Source organism: Perca fluviatilis, chromosome 11 (assembly GCF_010015445.1).
Source record: "Perca fluviatilis chromosome 11, GENO_Pfluv_1.0, whole genome shotgun sequence".
Taxonomy (NCBI): domain Eukaryota; kingdom Metazoa; phylum Chordata; class Actinopteri; order Perciformes; family Percidae; genus Perca; species Perca fluviatilis.
The window spans coordinates 25,497,585-25,515,084 of record NC_053122.1 but is presented as its reverse complement, the minus strand read 5'-3'; the positions used below and the strand labels follow the sequence as shown (position 1 = coordinate 25,515,084).

At 41.7% G+C, this 17,500-nt stretch overlaps 1 protein-coding gene across 4 annotated transcripts in view; it reads right to left on the bottom strand.

Annotated features, from left to right (window-relative positions):
• The window catches only part of LOC120568352 (ephrin type-B receptor 1-B), a 181,448-nt gene that overhangs the window by 42,548 nt on the left and 121,400 nt on the right, over positions 1-17,500 (bottom strand). For all 4 annotated transcript variants that reach the window (XM_039815787.1, XM_039815789.1, XM_039815788.1 and 1 more), the window contains one exon: positions 10,646-10,770. In XM_039815787.1, coding sequence (XP_039671721.1) covers positions 10,646-10,770 — 125 coding nt within the window. The remainder of the gene's footprint in view (positions 1-10,645; positions 10,771-17,500) is intronic.

Below are 17,500 nucleotides of genomic sequence, written 5' to 3'. Positions count from 1 at the left end.
AGCAACAGAACGTTTGCTGGGATTGTTAACGGTGGCGTAACGGTAACGTTACAGCCGTGAACCGAAAGTCTATTTGCTCCGCTGGTTTGACTGTCTTCGGGCGAAGTTGCCTGCGGCGGGTAGAGACAGGGAGGCAGGGAGAGAGGGCAGGGGCGGATCTACAGGGGGGCAAGGGGGGGCAGCTGCCCCCCCACTGTAGGGCCTTGCCCCCCCAGCTGCCCTATGATTAGTTAAGGAGTAGGCTACTATAAAATCCACTTCCTCTCACATATCACGGCAATACGGCTGCACAAATTAAACCAGGCAACATACTTTACTGTCAAACTGGGAAAACAACAAATACAAAGGGATTAAGAAGGCTAGTCTAAACATAACTGATGTGTGCATGTAATAAATCTCGTCTGATGTTATGTTTTTTAGGCTACTTATTAGCTACAGGGCCATACAGTGTAATGTAATACAAGAATAACAAGAGCTTTTCACATCTTGACTTTTGCAGGCCAGAGTAGCTGGAGATATTAGCTGAAGCCTAAAAGTGGGGATATTGCCAGCCAAGAAAATCCTGAGTAGTGCACAGGAGGAAGAGGAGGAGGGAAATGAAGAAGGAGAAGACAGTAAACTGGAGAGACCAGGCAGGTCAGAGCAGGAGAAGACCACAGAAGGAGATGCAGAAATGAGTGAAAGAGAAGAGGGAAAGGAAGAATTGACAGTGAGGGATGAAGAGGAGGCTGCAGGTTCAGAGAGAGGGACAGAGGCAGAGAGTGATCAGGAGGATGAAGATGACAGAGAGGAAGAGGAGGCTGCAGTAACCCCTGGACCATATGGTTGGTTTACAGTGCCTTGCGAAAGTATTCGGCCCCCTTGAACTTTTCGACCTTTTGCCACATTTCATGCCTCAAACATAAAGATATAAAACTGTAATTTTTTGTGAAGAATCAACAACAAGTGGGACACAATCATGAAGTGGAACGAAATTTATTGGATATTTCAAACCTTTTAAACAAATAAAAAACTGAAATATTGGGCGTGCAAAATTATTCAGCCCCCTTAAGTTAATACTTTGTAGCGCCACCTTTTGCTGGGATTACAGCTGTAAGTTCCTGGGGTATGTCTCTATCAGTTTTGCACATCGAGAGACTGACATTTTTGCCCATTCCTCCTTGCAAAACAGCTCGAGCTCAGTGAGGTTGGATGGAGAGCGTTTGTGAACAGCAGTTTTCAGTTCTTTCCACAGATTCTAGATTGGATTCAGGTCTGGACTTTGACTTGGCCATTCTAACACCTGGATATGTTTATTTGTGAACCATTCCATTGTAGATTTTGTTTTATGTTTTGGATCATTGTCTTGTTGGAAGACAAATCTCCGTCCCAGTCTCAGGTCTTTTGCAGACTCCATCAGGTTTTCTTCCAGAATGGTCCTGTATTTGGCTCCATCCATCTTCCCATCAATTTTAACCATCTTCCCTGTCCCTGCTGAAGAAAAGCGCGCCCAAACCATGATGCTGCCACCACCATGTTTGACAGTGGGGATGGTGTGTTCAGGGTGATGAGCTGTGTTGCTTTTACGCCAAACATAACGTTTTGCATTGTTGCCAAAAAGTTCGATTTTGGTTTCATCTGACCACAGCACCTTCTTCCACATGTTTGGTGTGTCTCCCAGGTGGCTTTTGGCAAACTTTAAACGACACTTTTTATGGATATCTTTAAGAAATGGCTTTCTTCTTGCCACTCTTCCATAAAGGCCAGATTTGTGCAGTATACGACTGATTGTTGTCCTATGGACAGAGTCTCCCAGCTCAGCTGTAGATCTCTGCAGTTCATCCAGAGTGATCATGGGACTCTTGGCTGCATCTCTGATCAGTCTTCTCATTGTATGAGCTGAAAGTTTAGAGGGCCGGGCGTTCGTAGATTTGTAGTGGTCTGATACTCCTTCCATTTCAATATTATCGTACTGCACAGTGCTCCTTGGGATGTTTAAAGCTTGGGAAATCTTTTTGTATCCAAATCCGGCTTTAAACTTCTCCACAACAGTATCTCGGACCTGCCTGGTGTGTTCCTTGTTCTTCATGATGCTCTCTGCGCTTTACACGGACCTCTGAGACTATCACAGAGCAGGTGCATTTATACGGAGACTTGATTACACACAGCTGGATTCTATTTATCATCATTAGTCATTTAGGTCAACATTGGATCATTCAGAGATCCCCACTGAACTTCTGGAGAGAGTTTGCTGCATTGAAAGTAAAGGGGCTGAATAATTTTGCACGCCCACTTTTTCAGTTTTTTATTTGTTAAAAAAGTTTGAAATAGCCAATGAATTTCGTTCCACTTCATAATTGTGTCCCACTTGTTGTTGATTCTTCAGAAAAAATTACAGTTTTATATCTTTATGTTTGAGGCCTGAAATGTGGCAAAAGGTCGAAACGTTCAAGGGGGCCGAATACTTTCGCAAGGCACTGTATATTCTCCTTACATATAAATTGCAGTACAGTAACATAACATGTCCTGTGACATAATGTGTTTTCAGTTTTTGGCTATTTCCATTCTGTTGTATATGTTATAGGGTTAGATATGTAAATATTTACATATACAACAACAGTTCACTCTTCTCAAGACACTTTACAGATAGAGTAGGTCTAGACCACACTCTTTAAGTTACAATGACCCAACAATTCTCCCAAGAGCAAGCATTTGGTGCAACAGAAACATCAGACATATCCAGGGTCTTGGTGGTCGCTGGTTACATACAGATGGATACAGATATAGAGAATTATGATTCATAATAATGGTAATTATAGTAACAAAAAAGATAATGGAACTATGAATAGAAATAATAGTTGTAGCAGTTTAGGGTTTAGCAGTTTAGGGCATAGCAGGGCGTTGCGGGCCGTAGTAGGGCATATCAGTTTATGTATGAGGGTTTCCATGTACCGTCTTCCCCTGCCACCCTACCAAGATCTCTTGCTACCCCTTTGCCCCCCCATGTAAAATTTTCTAGATCCGCCACTGAGAGAGGGTAATAAATACATGTGACATTATGAAATAAAATTCCCCCCAAGGATTATCAAGAGTATAGCTAGGTTTCCAAAGTAATTTTGGCCTGGGCTGAACACTGGTAGGCTAGGCTGGTGCTGTTGCCTTGGAAATGACAACATCCGGTCTCTGAATATGAAAAAACAAGCCTTTTTTCGTTTCTGTTTTCGAGTGATTTTATTTTTGTTATATAAAATAGAAAATGAAAATCACAGCATATTTTAAATTTCTCCCATCCCATTTCGACATTGAAAAAGAAAAAACGCATTGTATTTCAATTTCAAATGTCGTGTTTTAAAACGAAAATCAAATAACCATTCGTTTTTTGTTTTTTAATACCTGTTTATGTAATGAAAATCGAATGAACGAAAAAGTACACGGACCTCAAATAAATACAAAAATGGTTATTTGATTTTCGTTTTAAAATACAAAAATTGAAATTGAAATACAAGGAGTTTTTTCCTTTTCATGGTCAAGAGGGGATGGGAGAAATTTAAAATATGCTTTGATTTTCGTTTTCTATTTCATATAACAAAAAATAAAATCACTCAAAAATAGAAATGAAAAAAGGCCCGTTTTGTTCATATTCAGAGACCGGATGTTGTCATTTCCAAGGCAACAGCGCCAGTGTAGGCTACCACTGCCAGTGTTGCTTTCAGCCCAGGCTAAAATGACTTTGGAAACCTTGATAATGCTTGGAGGGACTTTTATTTCATAATGTCACATTTATTCATTACCCTCTCTCCCTGCCTTCCTCAGACTCTCTGTCTCTACTCGCCGCAGACAACTTCACCCGAAGAGAGTCAAACCAGCTGAGGATTTGACTTTCAGTTCACGGCTGTAACGTTACTGTTACAGTGACGTGATCTGGCAGAACGTCACCGGCGGTTCGGGATCAGATCATGGGGATCAGACCTCCGGTGCTGGGTCTAATGTTATAATGTTTTTTTTTTTTTTTTTTTTTTTTTTACTAATACATAGAACAAATTAAGAATTACAAAGACAAAACAAGCTTCAAACACCCCCACCCACCCCTACCACCCCCCATGCATTCACACCACAATCACCACCACACTCAACTCGACATCCGTAGTGTTTTAACAAAAAAACAAACTATAAATAAAAAGAAAACACAGAGCAAACAAAATAAAGAAACAACAAAGAAAAGAAAAAAAAAGAAAATTAACATAAATCAATCCTCTAATTCAAGTAAACAAACATTCCATTTCTTTTCATGTTCAATTATTCTGTTGTTATTTGTTGCTATAATAGTTTCCAGCATATGCTGATGATAAACTCTATTCTTAAAGTGTTTTATACATAAATTCAATATAGTTTTAGCTTTAAAAATAAACATTTTACCTATCAAAATAATCATATTCAAAAAGTGATTACATTTATGGAACATTTATGTTATAATGTTGGCTGCTGCCGCTGCAGCTAGCTAGCCACCAGCCATGTGACCTGGTTCACCGGTTCGCTGATGTCTTATTTATTCTTCTGTACAGCACTTTGGTAAAATTTTCACATTCCCTTTTGACAACAAAAAGGGAATTTCAATTTCAAATTTTGTATTTTTAAAACGAAAATCAAATAACCATTTGTTTTTTGGTTTTTAATATCTGTTAATGAAATGAAAATCGAAAGACCACAACATACACTGACCATAATTGTATAATTGAATGGGAAATGTATTTGCTTCAGCACTTTCACTTAGTTTTTCTCGTTCTTTACAGCCACCTCCTTTTGAGATGACTCTTAGCACGCGTTCTGTTCACCTGGAGACTAAAGCGTGTTTTACAGTAACCGCAGCCCAGCTGGCGCGCGCATATATCCCGTCCTGAAATCGCCGTGACTATTTATACCCGCGCTGGTGGTCGCGACACTAGTTACAGTCTTCCCCTGAACAGCGGTGGCGCTAATGAGCAAAGGCTACCGACGTTGCTCTTTCTACGCACTAGAAGAAGAAGACAAAGTTAAACAACGGCAGAACTGGCAGCAGCATTGCCGTCAATGCTTCGATTTGAATCGATGACCTACTTTGTCGGATCAAGCCTTTCATTCACCATAAAAGAACTCATCTTAACCCAGTAAGTTTACCAGAGAGATTTGCCGTCACTCTGAGATTCCTGGCATCCGGTTGTCGGCGAACTTGTTCAGGCCTCCTGTTTCCACTTTCTCGTGCGTCGCTGAAAAAAAAAGAGCCGTGCACGACCTCTGCTCGCGCGCCATAAATCCGGGCGCGCTGGCAGGATATTATGTCATCTTGACGTCACGATGCTGCGCGCCACCTTGGATGCGGCTAGTATACAAGGGGGTAAGCTTCGCTTCAGAACTCAAACCTCCTATGGCGCCATTTTGATACTACAAAGAGATCACCTCTCGTTAGCATTCCACTGACTAGCATTCATTTTGACGTCACTTGGACAGCGAATAACTTTACATCTGAAGCGTTTAAAGACTATTTGTCCATTGTTTAGTTCTAAAGAAACACGACAATATATAAAAGGCTCCATTACCTTGTATCTGACGTTATGACTCCGTAGTAGACGTTTTTATAAAAATAGGCTAACGATTGTTTCATAACTAGGTGACTTACTGTCGAAAAGTAGAGGAATTACCGTATAGTACAGGAGAAGCTTGCAGGCAGTTTGGACTTACGTTAGCTGTTTAAGTTTAATTACTAATGTTAACTAGCATGTTAGTGATCAATAATTAGCCTGTGCCCATGTTATCTCCTTACATATACCTACACTCTCCGTCTCTGCAAGATTGGGAATGATTGAGATTTCTCTTGGCACAGCTACCAGAAGACTTCCAACTTTCAGACACGTTGCTCACGTCACATTTACGTTGTCTCTGTCAGTTGGAGGCTGCGCAGTAAAGTAAGAGATCACCGGAAAAGTGCTTCTAATATCCTTCACTGGTCTCCGTCCAGAGCAACGGGCTCCGTTAGTGCATTTTATATATGTCAATGCTAGTATACCGTACGTTTAACAAGGAGGTCTGAGCGGGTGGGGTGGGGGACAAACAAAGAAGTAAAGAGGAAGGGAGTCTGAAATGTGAAAACCCTTGCTGGGGGACCGAGGGAGTGCCAAGTCCTGCTTTTCACAGGTTATATTACAAAATCTAAACTTGTCCATACAACATCTGTGTGCGTCTCCAAAAGTGTTGTGGTCAACTCTGAAGGCTGGCAGGGAGAGAAGAAAAGAATAATAAATACTTTATCCTGGCTTCTCTTCTAAGGAATTGCTAATTGTATATAAAGTACAATGGGGATTTCGGAGTGCCAAAAATGCAGATGGTGCTACGGCCAGCATGCTGCAGATCCCGGTGACATGCTGTAAACTTGTATTTGCTCCTGACTTTGCCACATTGGTGCATGACTTGCTATCATCCAGAATGGATGCACCTGAACTACTGCTGACACTCACACACAAACACTGACACAAGCTTATACACACATGCACACACCCTCTTTCTGACACCAACACACATCAGTTACCAGAGCCAGTGGCTGCTCTGCTCCAGCCTTAATGGAAGGCCTGACCTCCGCTATGCTGAGTTATTTCCATCCTCCCCAAATTTTCAGGCAACCGGAGGAAAGAGGATATGAGAAAAATGGAGCGACAGGGAGCATGGGATTCTACTTTTTCGCTGTAAAACTTTAATTCATTTCGTTTTGCTTCCCAATTTACAGGGTCCCAGGACCACTTACTCTGTAATGAGAAGGTGGGTTGAGAAAGGGAGTGAAGCCTGTTGAGAGGACAGCCTCCAGCACTCACTACAGCTTTTAGGTGAAACTGTGAAAATGCAATCTTTTTAAGTCATATCCCTTTCCTTCATGTAACTACAGGCTAAACAGCCACTGTACAGCCATGGTAAATCCTGTCTGTGAGTATAGCAAACCGTTGTTGAGTGGTTTGGTACCTTAAAAGGTATTATGGAGGATTTTCTTTTTCCGGGAGGATCATCAAGACTATTGGTCCTCCTAGTTGTCAATCATTCTGGTGATATGTTTACGTAAGGCCGTCGTGCGTGCTCGTCCCTAGGGTAGTTTTCGCTTTCTGCGCATGCGCACTTTCAGGTGTATATGTGTGGTGAGCATAGGTAGTGAGCTACGGTTTCAGCCATTCATTGAAGCTCGCCGTTCTCACCGTGTTTTTTCAAAATGTCTGAGGGTCGCAAGAGAAAAAGTGTCTAGGAATTGTATGACAAGAAGAGAAAGGCCTCTGAAGAAAGAAACAAGACCGGAGTGTTTTTGGGAGAATGTTTCACACGCTAGCGTGCGCTAAAAGCACAGGTTGGGCTTCCCACTGATGCCTCAGTCGCGAAGTTTCTTCTCAACAGGTAAAGTTTGGCATGCTATTTGGAGAAATCCATTTAAAGTCACTGCTAGTAAAAGTTGATGTAAGCTATGATTAGCGATGCTAGCCCTGGCACAAGTCACGCACCGCACAGACACGGTAAACATCTACATTTTTTGAAAAAGTGCAAATCTTCTTTGGGAAAGTAGGCTTGTATGAGCCATGCCGACAGCAACTTGGAAACAGTGCACTCTCGTGCACACGTTTAATAGGCGTTCCCTCTCGGGAGCAGGTAGAGTGTTGCGCATGTGCATTTTTTCAAAAAGTGGAGAGGGCGGTTCTTTTCTAAAATTCGGAATAATCCTCCACTATACCTTTAAGCATTTAAACACATTAAACTGTGTACATAAAACATGTCATTCATGTGTATGTCGTGATGTGCCTGGTGAACAACCTTCATTTAAATGAATAGGGTACCATCTTGACACATCGCATCCAGTTCTTCTTAATATGCTTACATCCTCATAGGGCGTTCCGGAGGCCCAAGAGTCAAAGTCACACAACCATGCAAGCTCAATGTCCATAGTGTAAAACCATCTGTGGACCTTTGTCCCATGACAACTCCATATTGTATTACTTATTCTCTACTGTGAACTGAAAAAACAGAGAAAAAAAAAATCACAAAATGACGTGAATTATTTAGTAACATTTTTTTTCCTGTGTCAACAACAATTAGTTGTGAGCAATATGTTTTCAGGTTGACGGCTAAAAACTACAACATTAAATACAGGGTTGGTAACTACAGTATATCAATATACACTTATTATATATTGTTTGGAATGTTCTTTGTATTATGGAACCCACGCAACTTCTAGGAAAGGCCTGCCCTTCAATAGCATTCATACACTACTATTGGCCAGGCATCCATGCTTACGCAAGGTAATGTAACCCGATTTATTCAGGTCCTATCCCCTGACCAATCGGCTATCCTAACCTTAACCACTCAAAGTCAATGTCTAACCCCAACCAATCGGGCTGCTTCGTAGGGTGGGCCTTTCCTAGAAGTTAAGTGGGCTCCATAATAATATCATATTTTCAACATTACCAACCCTGCCTTTAAGCAAAGAAAAACAATTTGAATTTTGTTTTATGATTACACTGATTTATTATTCAACACAGAGTGTGGCAATGCCATGCTGCTGGAGAAGTCGATCTGGTAAATGGGTATGGGGAGCTTCCTGTGAGACAGAGTGTACAGAGAGACAGCTTACTGCTGTGCTAAGGACTAGCTGACTGTGCCAGGCACGCTGAGACAATCAACTCCAGAATCCTAACAGTGTGACTGCTCTCAGATTAATGCAAGCATTGGGAAGATGCATAAAGAAGAAGGTGAGTATAGCAAGGCCATTTTTATATAAAAAAGCCCATTTTTTATGACTGTATTATCCTGCTATAAGTTACCTATAGTACTGGGTAAAGCTGGGATTGTGTGATAGACATGGTGTGAGACATCCCTCCATAATTGCCTTTTATGACTAAAAGGCCACATCATCACTTTACGGCTGCGTGAAAATTCCAGATTTTGTAGACCTCTCAAGCATTCAGAGAATCAATGGAGAGCTAGCAGGACTGACCTCGATAGAATGCAATTTCATTCCCTGCTCCTCCATGTGCAACAAGCAGGCTAAACATGCATGGAAGTAACCCCAAGCCAACCTGTGTGACACTGAGAATTTATGCCCACTTTTCATCATGCATGTGTATAATACATTTGAACTGGTATGGAAATTACACACATGGCATTGGATTTGCCACCATCTGTTTGTTTTTTCTTCTTCTGAGGGTTGGTGCTTAATCAGGCACAAAAACACATCAGCAGTGACACTTTGGACAGCAGTTGCTGGCTGAGGAAAAGTCTGTTTAGAGCCTATAAAAAGCCCCGTCAGATCCAAAATACAGAGTGTCAAGGGAGGACCACCAGTGTGGCAATCTCATCTCCACAGCCTAGTGTGGCGCAAAGCAATCACTCTGACTCACCTTCTGTGTCTAACTCACACGGCGGTACATTTTCTAGATAAAAAACATGTACACGGCAATATGAAGGTACATTAAGGCAGAGGTAGACAACATAGAGCGCAACCTCTCTGTCACCTGAATCATCCCGTCGCAATTAGCAATCTTGTCCTTGTTAATTCACTAATTTGTGATTACGCCGTGCTCATCTATTTGTGTGGAGACATGCTACATAAACATCAATAGGATTAGGTTTCATTGATATTCATGAGCTAATGGGAGGCTGTATAAGTGTTATTTACACGACACTAAGCTGTCTGGCAGATAAGGTTTCTCAGGGCTATGGCAATCGGATTCAATTTCATGACCTGTGCAATGCCAGAGGGGGAAACAGCAAGCAATGCAGCTATTATTGGATAACTGAGTTTCCAGCTGCAAACATAATTTAAAAACATGATTGTTGTTCTCTCTGATAGAAAATGCTAAATGTGACAAACACTATTTCTAAGGTGGAGCTGTGAATATTGATCCACAAACCGTAGCCAAAATGAGTTGGTGCGAAATAAATAACTAAACAGGAAAAGAAAAACATTTATAAAACTGTATTGATTTTTGTCTGTTATTTGGAGAGCGGAACATGGGTGAAGGTGCACCAAGTCTCGCAAAAGTCTTAGTTCGAGATGACAAAGACTGAGGGAAAACAACGTGCATGACCAACTTTGCTATAACTATCGATCAGCTTTAGGAGGACAAACAAGGGCCCAAACAGAAAAGCTAGAGTCTCCGATCTCTGTGTATCATTATGTCCAAGGCCTTGGGAAAAGCCTACAGGTCAATACTGGAGTAGCATAGGCGCTGTGGGGTAGGGCTGGAGACTTAATAAAGCAGACGTATTGTGTGTGAGCAGACGGGTCGATGTGACTCCCCCCCCAGACGCAATGCATTTTCACAGCGGGACAGGTTGCTGCACTGTGCAGAGTGGGCCTGGAGCAGAGGTCAACCTATTCACTTCATCAGCAGTAGAAACCAAAGAACAGTGGGAGAGATGGAGTGAACGCAGCGAAAGAACAAATTATCAACCCAGGGGACTCTGCTCATGGATATCAGGGAGGGCTTAGATTTTTGTGGGGCTTTACATGCAGTTTGCTATGCATGTGCAGAGTAGGAGACACCAATTTGTATCTGAAAGAGATAGCACTTCACAAATATAATTATACACTTACAGTACACCGTACATGCTGTCAGACAGAAACATGTAAATTCATGCATTTTCACACACCCACTTATCTTACCTTCTCGTAGTAGCGCAGCTCATAGTCCAGGATGATGCCATTGGGCTGTTCTGGTTGTGGCCATGACAGTGTGAAGCTATTCATGGTGGAGCTGATCTGGTGCATGATGGGAACTATGGAGGGAGCTGTAGGACACAGAAAGAGTAACACAAAATCAATACATTTCTAGAATAACTTATTCAGCCCAAACTGATGGTAAAAAACAACAAAAAGATTAGATCATGTGTGCTGCTCGCCAGGCAATTAATTTTAACTTTAAACATGAACGTGTGCAGCCATATTGATTGTTTACTTTAGATTCAAAATTAGTATATCAAGCAAGCTTGCACAATATGTAATGTACAGTAAATATGCACAATTGCAACACATATCATCCCATGTGTGAACCTAGAAGAAATAATCATCAGCTATCAGTACTCAGCACAGAGTTCAAGTTTAAGCAACTGCCACTCTCATCAGTACCCAGCTAGCAAGCTGAGTCAGGCCGATCAGAGCTTCACTCAGCCATATTCTGGCACTGCAGGACCAAATATGTGCCGGCTTTGGCCAAAATAAGGCTGCCAGATTTGGCAAAAAAATGAGGGTGTGGACTTGGGCTGATTGTCAGCTCTAGTTAGCAGGACTCCAGCTACCTTAGCGCCAAAATGATCAGTCAGCCTGAGTCTGGCCTGAGTCCAGCAACCAATCGTGTTGGATTTAGTCCGCTGTTGGGCTGAGTAATTTGGGCTACTTGGGCAGAATATAGGAGCACTAAGTGTGGCATCCACAGGATGCATTGGATGCAGTAATTAAGTTCCAAAGCTTTTTTATGAATTCCAAAAGTGGCAGTTGGTCCATGTTTTAAATTTGAAACAAAGGTCAACCTTTGACTATGCTGTAACATGATGTAATGTTGTTTAATAATGACTGCCATTGTTTTGTTAAAATATGAGTATGGCAGGAAAGAAAACAAGTCATTTGTTATTTATACAAAACTCTGTCTGAACATAAGTAATTCACTAATGTACTGTAATTGCATGTTTATAGTAAGTCATGCAGTCATATAAATAGCTTAACTGGGCTTTTGTGTTTCAGTAATATCATGATTGTACACAAGTAAACAGGCATGCATCTAACTTAACAGTATAATGCACAGTACAACAGAAATGTATTCATCAGAATAGCATGTAGAAGGTCATATTCAGTTGCTGTGATTCAGGAGCCATTCAGTTAGACATTAGTTCAGGAATGCATGTTAAAATGAAATGGGAAAACTAACATGAAGAGAACAGGTTTGTCTGATTTGCTGATCTAGACGGAACTTGACAAAAATGACACAAAACTGATTGTATTATAGAGTCTTACAGTAGGCAGCAATTGCTGATTTCAGTGCAAATTATGTCATGGTGAGACATGTAAATTAGTAAACAGGCAGGAAAGAAATTATGCTTGCAGCCAATAAAAGTGCCACTTCGCAGGCACAAGCAGAGTGCACTGGATCTTCAAGAAAACAAGCACCCTAAGTTTTTATATACTCTATATAAAACTATTCTCACAAAAATTACATTCTCTAGCCAATACAAAACACGTAAAAAAACACCAAGTGTATGAAAAAAAAGTGTATGAACCACGTTATTCAGTAAACAAAGCCCTTTGGAATCAAATAGGTCTAATATTGTGATCGTCCTGGCCCAGCTGCACAGTCTATTCCATCCTTCAGCAGTACCTGCACGCACACACATGGGCAGCCAATTAACCAAGACACTCTGCAATTTCCTGCTCATTCCATTAGTTTTGTCTTCAACACTGTCATGCCTCCATCATCCCTGTTCCTCGTCACCCTTCACATGCCGCTCAGAGGTTGTGTTATATTGGACATGAGGAAGACATCATGCTCGATAATAAAACGGTCTGTACATATATGCATGTGTTTGTTTCTGTGTGTGGTTCCACATCTTTAAATTTCAGTTGGACAGAAGTCTAAGTGCAACTGCCTGTCTTTACTGTAGGCATTATAAAGGCCTAAGTCACAAATGCCCTGTTGCAACACTGCATGTTTCTTACTCACGTCTAACAAGACCTGTGTCTGAACCAGTGCAGCATGTAATCAGCTGAAAGTCTAGGTATTTTGTTTTTTGGCTACAGGAAATAAAATGAATTGAACTGAAATCGAGCCTAATTTACCATCAGAACAGGTATCACGTACCATTTCAGTCCATCTACCTGTCTGTTTTGCTATGATACCTTGGCAGATTTCCTCACTGTTGACATTTTAACAAATCTGCGGATGTCTTGTCACCGCTGACAGTAGCGTCAAGGTAGTTGAGCAGCACAGATTTTCTCATCTTTGCCTGGTGCTGATATTCACTTTTTCTGCATCTTTTTGTTATGATAACATGTGTAGCGAAGTGACAAGTTGTTAAATGTCACAGACAGTGCTGGTTTGGCCAATAGCAGGTACGGGAGTTTCTTAAAAATCTGCACACTTCAACTGATTATACACTTCCCAGGGATCATGTGGATCACTATTAATCAAGTTAAAGGTTCTGGATGTATTTTGTCTTTTCAACTGTCAAATTATTATTATTATTTTTTTTCCCCTCAGTTTATTCTAAACAAACCACTGATGCTGCTGGAGATAAAAAAAAATAAAAACAATGTACCAATATCTGTGTGGCAGAGGATTTTTCAGTGGGTGTGAAGGCTCTGCAAACTTTTCTTTTTTGAAAAATGTTTCCATCGTTTTCTTACTATAAACTATGGGGTCCTACATTGCACTACAGAGATTGCTGTATGTGTTTTTCTCTGTGCTCTTCTTACCGGTTTGAGTGTTAAACTAGGAGGGTTTTTTTCCTACTTTGAATGTGGTTGTTGCCGTTTTCTGGGGCTTTAGGTTTAGTCCTTAGTATGAATAAATCAATCTAGAGATAGTGACGGGCAATTTGTTGAAGGTACACTGTGTAGTGTTTTAAGTATTTTATTAGCTAAAATCAATGTCTTCATTCATAAATATGTCCTCATTGGTGTAAAATGACCTCTGCCAATGATCTGACTTATCCTCGTAAGCGAAGAATTTCTTATCTGTATTTACATTGGACGGGCAAGTCCAAGGAGGCTTCCGTGTCGTTCCGCCATTTTGAAAAACTCTAATCGCTGAGAGGGACATAAAGATCTAGCCTACCTGTCTAGCTAATCCACAACGCGTTTTCGTTCAGAGCCAGCGTCACGTGACTGAAACCAGCTGAAACGGAGAAGGAGATCAGCGAATGGAGCTTGTCATTACCCCGGCAAATTTGAAAGCCTGCACTGCACTTTAGTTCATAATGGAGGATCATACTTATGCCGAGCCACAGGAGAAGGAATCCTTGTCGCCAAAAAAGCGGAAAAAGGCAACGTGACCGGCGAATTCAAAACACGAGGGTAAACATCGGGGTAGCCTTTCCCAGGTGGAAAGAGCTAATGAAGGACAAAGACTTTCAAAGGGACGCTGACGTTGCCGGCTTTCTTCTCGACAGGTAAGTCAGCGTTACGGTCTAAATTACAAGGGTAATTACTTATACATGCTCACACTAATGATTCAACGCAGTTTGTTTGAAATAACGAACCTCATCACCCGAAATAAAACTCGATGAATAGCTTCTTGGTACATAACGGCTACCGTAGTTGCAACACGCATTAGAAAAAGCGAGGCGCTAGACAGCGCTTATTCGTTAGAATGCAAAACACAATTTCACCGTTAGATGGGAGAAATTCCTACACAATGTACCTTTAATAAAGATGACACAAAAATAAATAAATAAAAAATTGAAATTGCTTAGCTATTATGCACAAATCTAATCTCTTTAATGACGTGAATGTTCCCCTATATCTACTGTATGATCACAAACTCCTCCAAGGTGCTAAGATTCAAAGATGAATCCAACCAAACTTACTCATCAAACTAATTTGTGAACATACATGTAAGTTTGATTAAAATTTGATTCTACGGCTGCTCATATTAGGGTCAAAGCCTTGGTGTCTGTATACAGTGCTGGAAAGGAATCTCCACCCCCCATGTCTGCAGGCGTAAGTACAGCCCCACACAAGCCAATGCTTTACATTTTGTGCCTATCAGCCTCTTGGCTCTGGGCCTGCTCGCTGCTGAGGCCTATTCATTGCTCCACCTGGCCTCCCTCTCACCAATTTTCTGAATAACTCCTGAGCACCCTCTCTCAACTAAACGAACCCTTTTATCAGACTCCTTAATGGCTTATTTTATTTTATTTCTTTTCCTTCCTCTTTGTACTTCAACCTCCCATAACTGCTCGATGGCCACGGGCGTTCTGAAAGGAGAAAAGCCCCTGACGTTTTTTACTCAATGTTGGTGGCTTGTAAATCGAGTTTTGTATGAAAGACGGCTTGTTCTACAGTTTTGATTATTGTAAGTATTTCTTGATCCGAGTGTCAGATAATGACCTAAAATTTAACCGTAAAAACAAATGAGTGAGCTCTGTTTATCCTGTCTGTGCAACAGGATTCTGTTACGTCTGCCTCCCTTGGCTCTCACCTCTTGCCTTCCCTCCCTCCCTCCCTCCCTCCCTTCCTCTCACTCTTTCTCTCTCCCTCTCTCGCTCCCTCTCTCTCATACCCTAGACAGAGAGTGTGAGGGCTAAGATCCACCTCGTTGCACTTCAGCCTCTCTGCCTCTCAGGCTGGTTCACGCTTCACTGACCAGGGCTAGGGCTGCCTGGGCCGCATTATCAATTACCGGCCACAGGCACACACTGTTCCTGACAGACCCAGGGGAGGGGCACTCCACACACAAATTCCTGCAGTGGAAAAAGGGGCTATTTTCACAGCCCCGAATCCCTTTCCCAACTCAATTCACGCATTCAGGCGAACAGAGAGAAAAACATCAATTTTTACCACGTATCATTTTTAATGCACGCTTATGAGTGCTAAGCGTCTAGTGTCTAAATGTGTGCTAGTGTATAGACTGGCATGAGACCCCTCAATCACCACCCACGTCTCAGATTTTTTCAGCTATTCAAATAGGTCTGGTGTTCTTTGATGGCTTCTAACCCCATTTGGAATAACAACCGAGCCAATCAGAGCTTCGTAGGTGGGATGGAGACATCTGCTCTGTGCCAGAGCAACTCCTACATCAGCGATGCAACATTCTTTTTTTTTTTTTGCATAATTATCATGCAGTAGGCCTATTTAATCAACATGTTCTCCTTGTGAGTGCTACTAAAGTCCCGATGTCAACTGAAAATGATGACGGCAGGAATGATATGTCAGTTACTACTCATCGGTTGAGGCAAAGGTAACCCTAGCCAAAAAGTAGGTATGGTATTGTGTTGGACTGGTAGCTGGAGAGGTGCCAATTCACCTACAGGGCACTGCCAATGTGCTCTTGAGCAAGGCACCGAACCCCCAACGGCTCGGGGCGCCTTTCCATGGGCAGCTCCCTCACTCTGACATCTCTCCATTAGTGCATGTATAGGTACTGAGCATGTGTATGTAATTCAGGCTTGTGTGTAATGTGTGTGATAACAATAGAGTGAAAACATTGTAATTTCCCCGTGCGGGATTAATAAAGTATACATTATTATTATTATTATTATTATTATTATGAACTTGAACTGTCAAACTTAACTTCAACAAAACAGCAATTGGGTTTGGTTATTAGGCTAGCAAGTGTCGGTTGTGAATATTTGATTATAAAATTCCATTTTTCACAAATTCTAACTACACTCCCTAAAGGATGTGTCCCACTGGACAGACAGTGGCCGTGTTTTCGAGAGGAAAAGCAGAGAAAGAGAAATAAAGAGCATGTGCACATGTATGTGTGAAGAGCCTGTCAGAGACAATGTGTTGTGCCCGTATGAGGGTGAGGTTCAGCCCAATGAAGCACCGCTGTCCCCTCCAACTGCGTCCCCCACTGTCACCCTGGGACGATGATGCTGACAGTGATTGGTGACTGTGTCCTGCACTCCTCTCTCCACCCTCCATTCCTCCCATCCCTTGCTCCTGTGCTCCACTTTTATCTGGCCCCACTTGCAGCCCCTGGCTTTTAATGCAGAGCTTGGCTCACCATTAATCAAAGTCAAAGCCTCCCAGTGTCTGGCTGAGACAGAGAGAAAGTGAGAGAAAAGGAGAGGAGAGACAGAGAGGGAGAGAGAAGAGGTGAGAGAGGGTTTGAAAGAAAGTGACGAAAGAGTGAAAAGCCTCTTTACCTTTGTACGATTAATCTACTTTGGAATACAGATGAGTGTGGAGCATCATTTTACATGTCTGGCACAGACCTGAGCGTCTGTTTCCATTATTGTTACTTCTGTGTGCAGATACCAAAATTCATATGGTATGGTGAGGGGTAGGGTATATCAAATGTGCTGTTCTACATCTTAAAAGAGCACTCCAGTGATTTAGTATCATACTTCCATAGAGTTGGGAGACTCATGAGAGACAAATTATAAAGAATGGTCAAACACTGATGCAGAGATATCCATATTTATATGGTAAAGCTCCAAAAAGAAGACATTATACAACTGTTTTCACAGACTGAGAAGTACTCCCCATTACTACAAAACTGAACTTGATGTGTAAATTGGTAGTGCCCTTTTAAAGTAAAAATTGTTCCATCCCAAAATGAACATAAATGTTTAACATCGCTATTTCTGTCTCTCCTTTAACTGTGTCCTTTCTCTCATTGTGAGAATCCCGGGAAAGACTAACTGCAGCAGTCTTCTGTGTTCCTCATGCAGCACAGCATTCATATCTGAATTCCCAGCTGGAAGTTCCTGCTCTGCCTCAGCTACTCTCAGTGAAATGATTGGACAGAAAGTTTGCACTAAAATTGGTCAGATGATCTGCCAAAGTCCCATTCAACTCTGT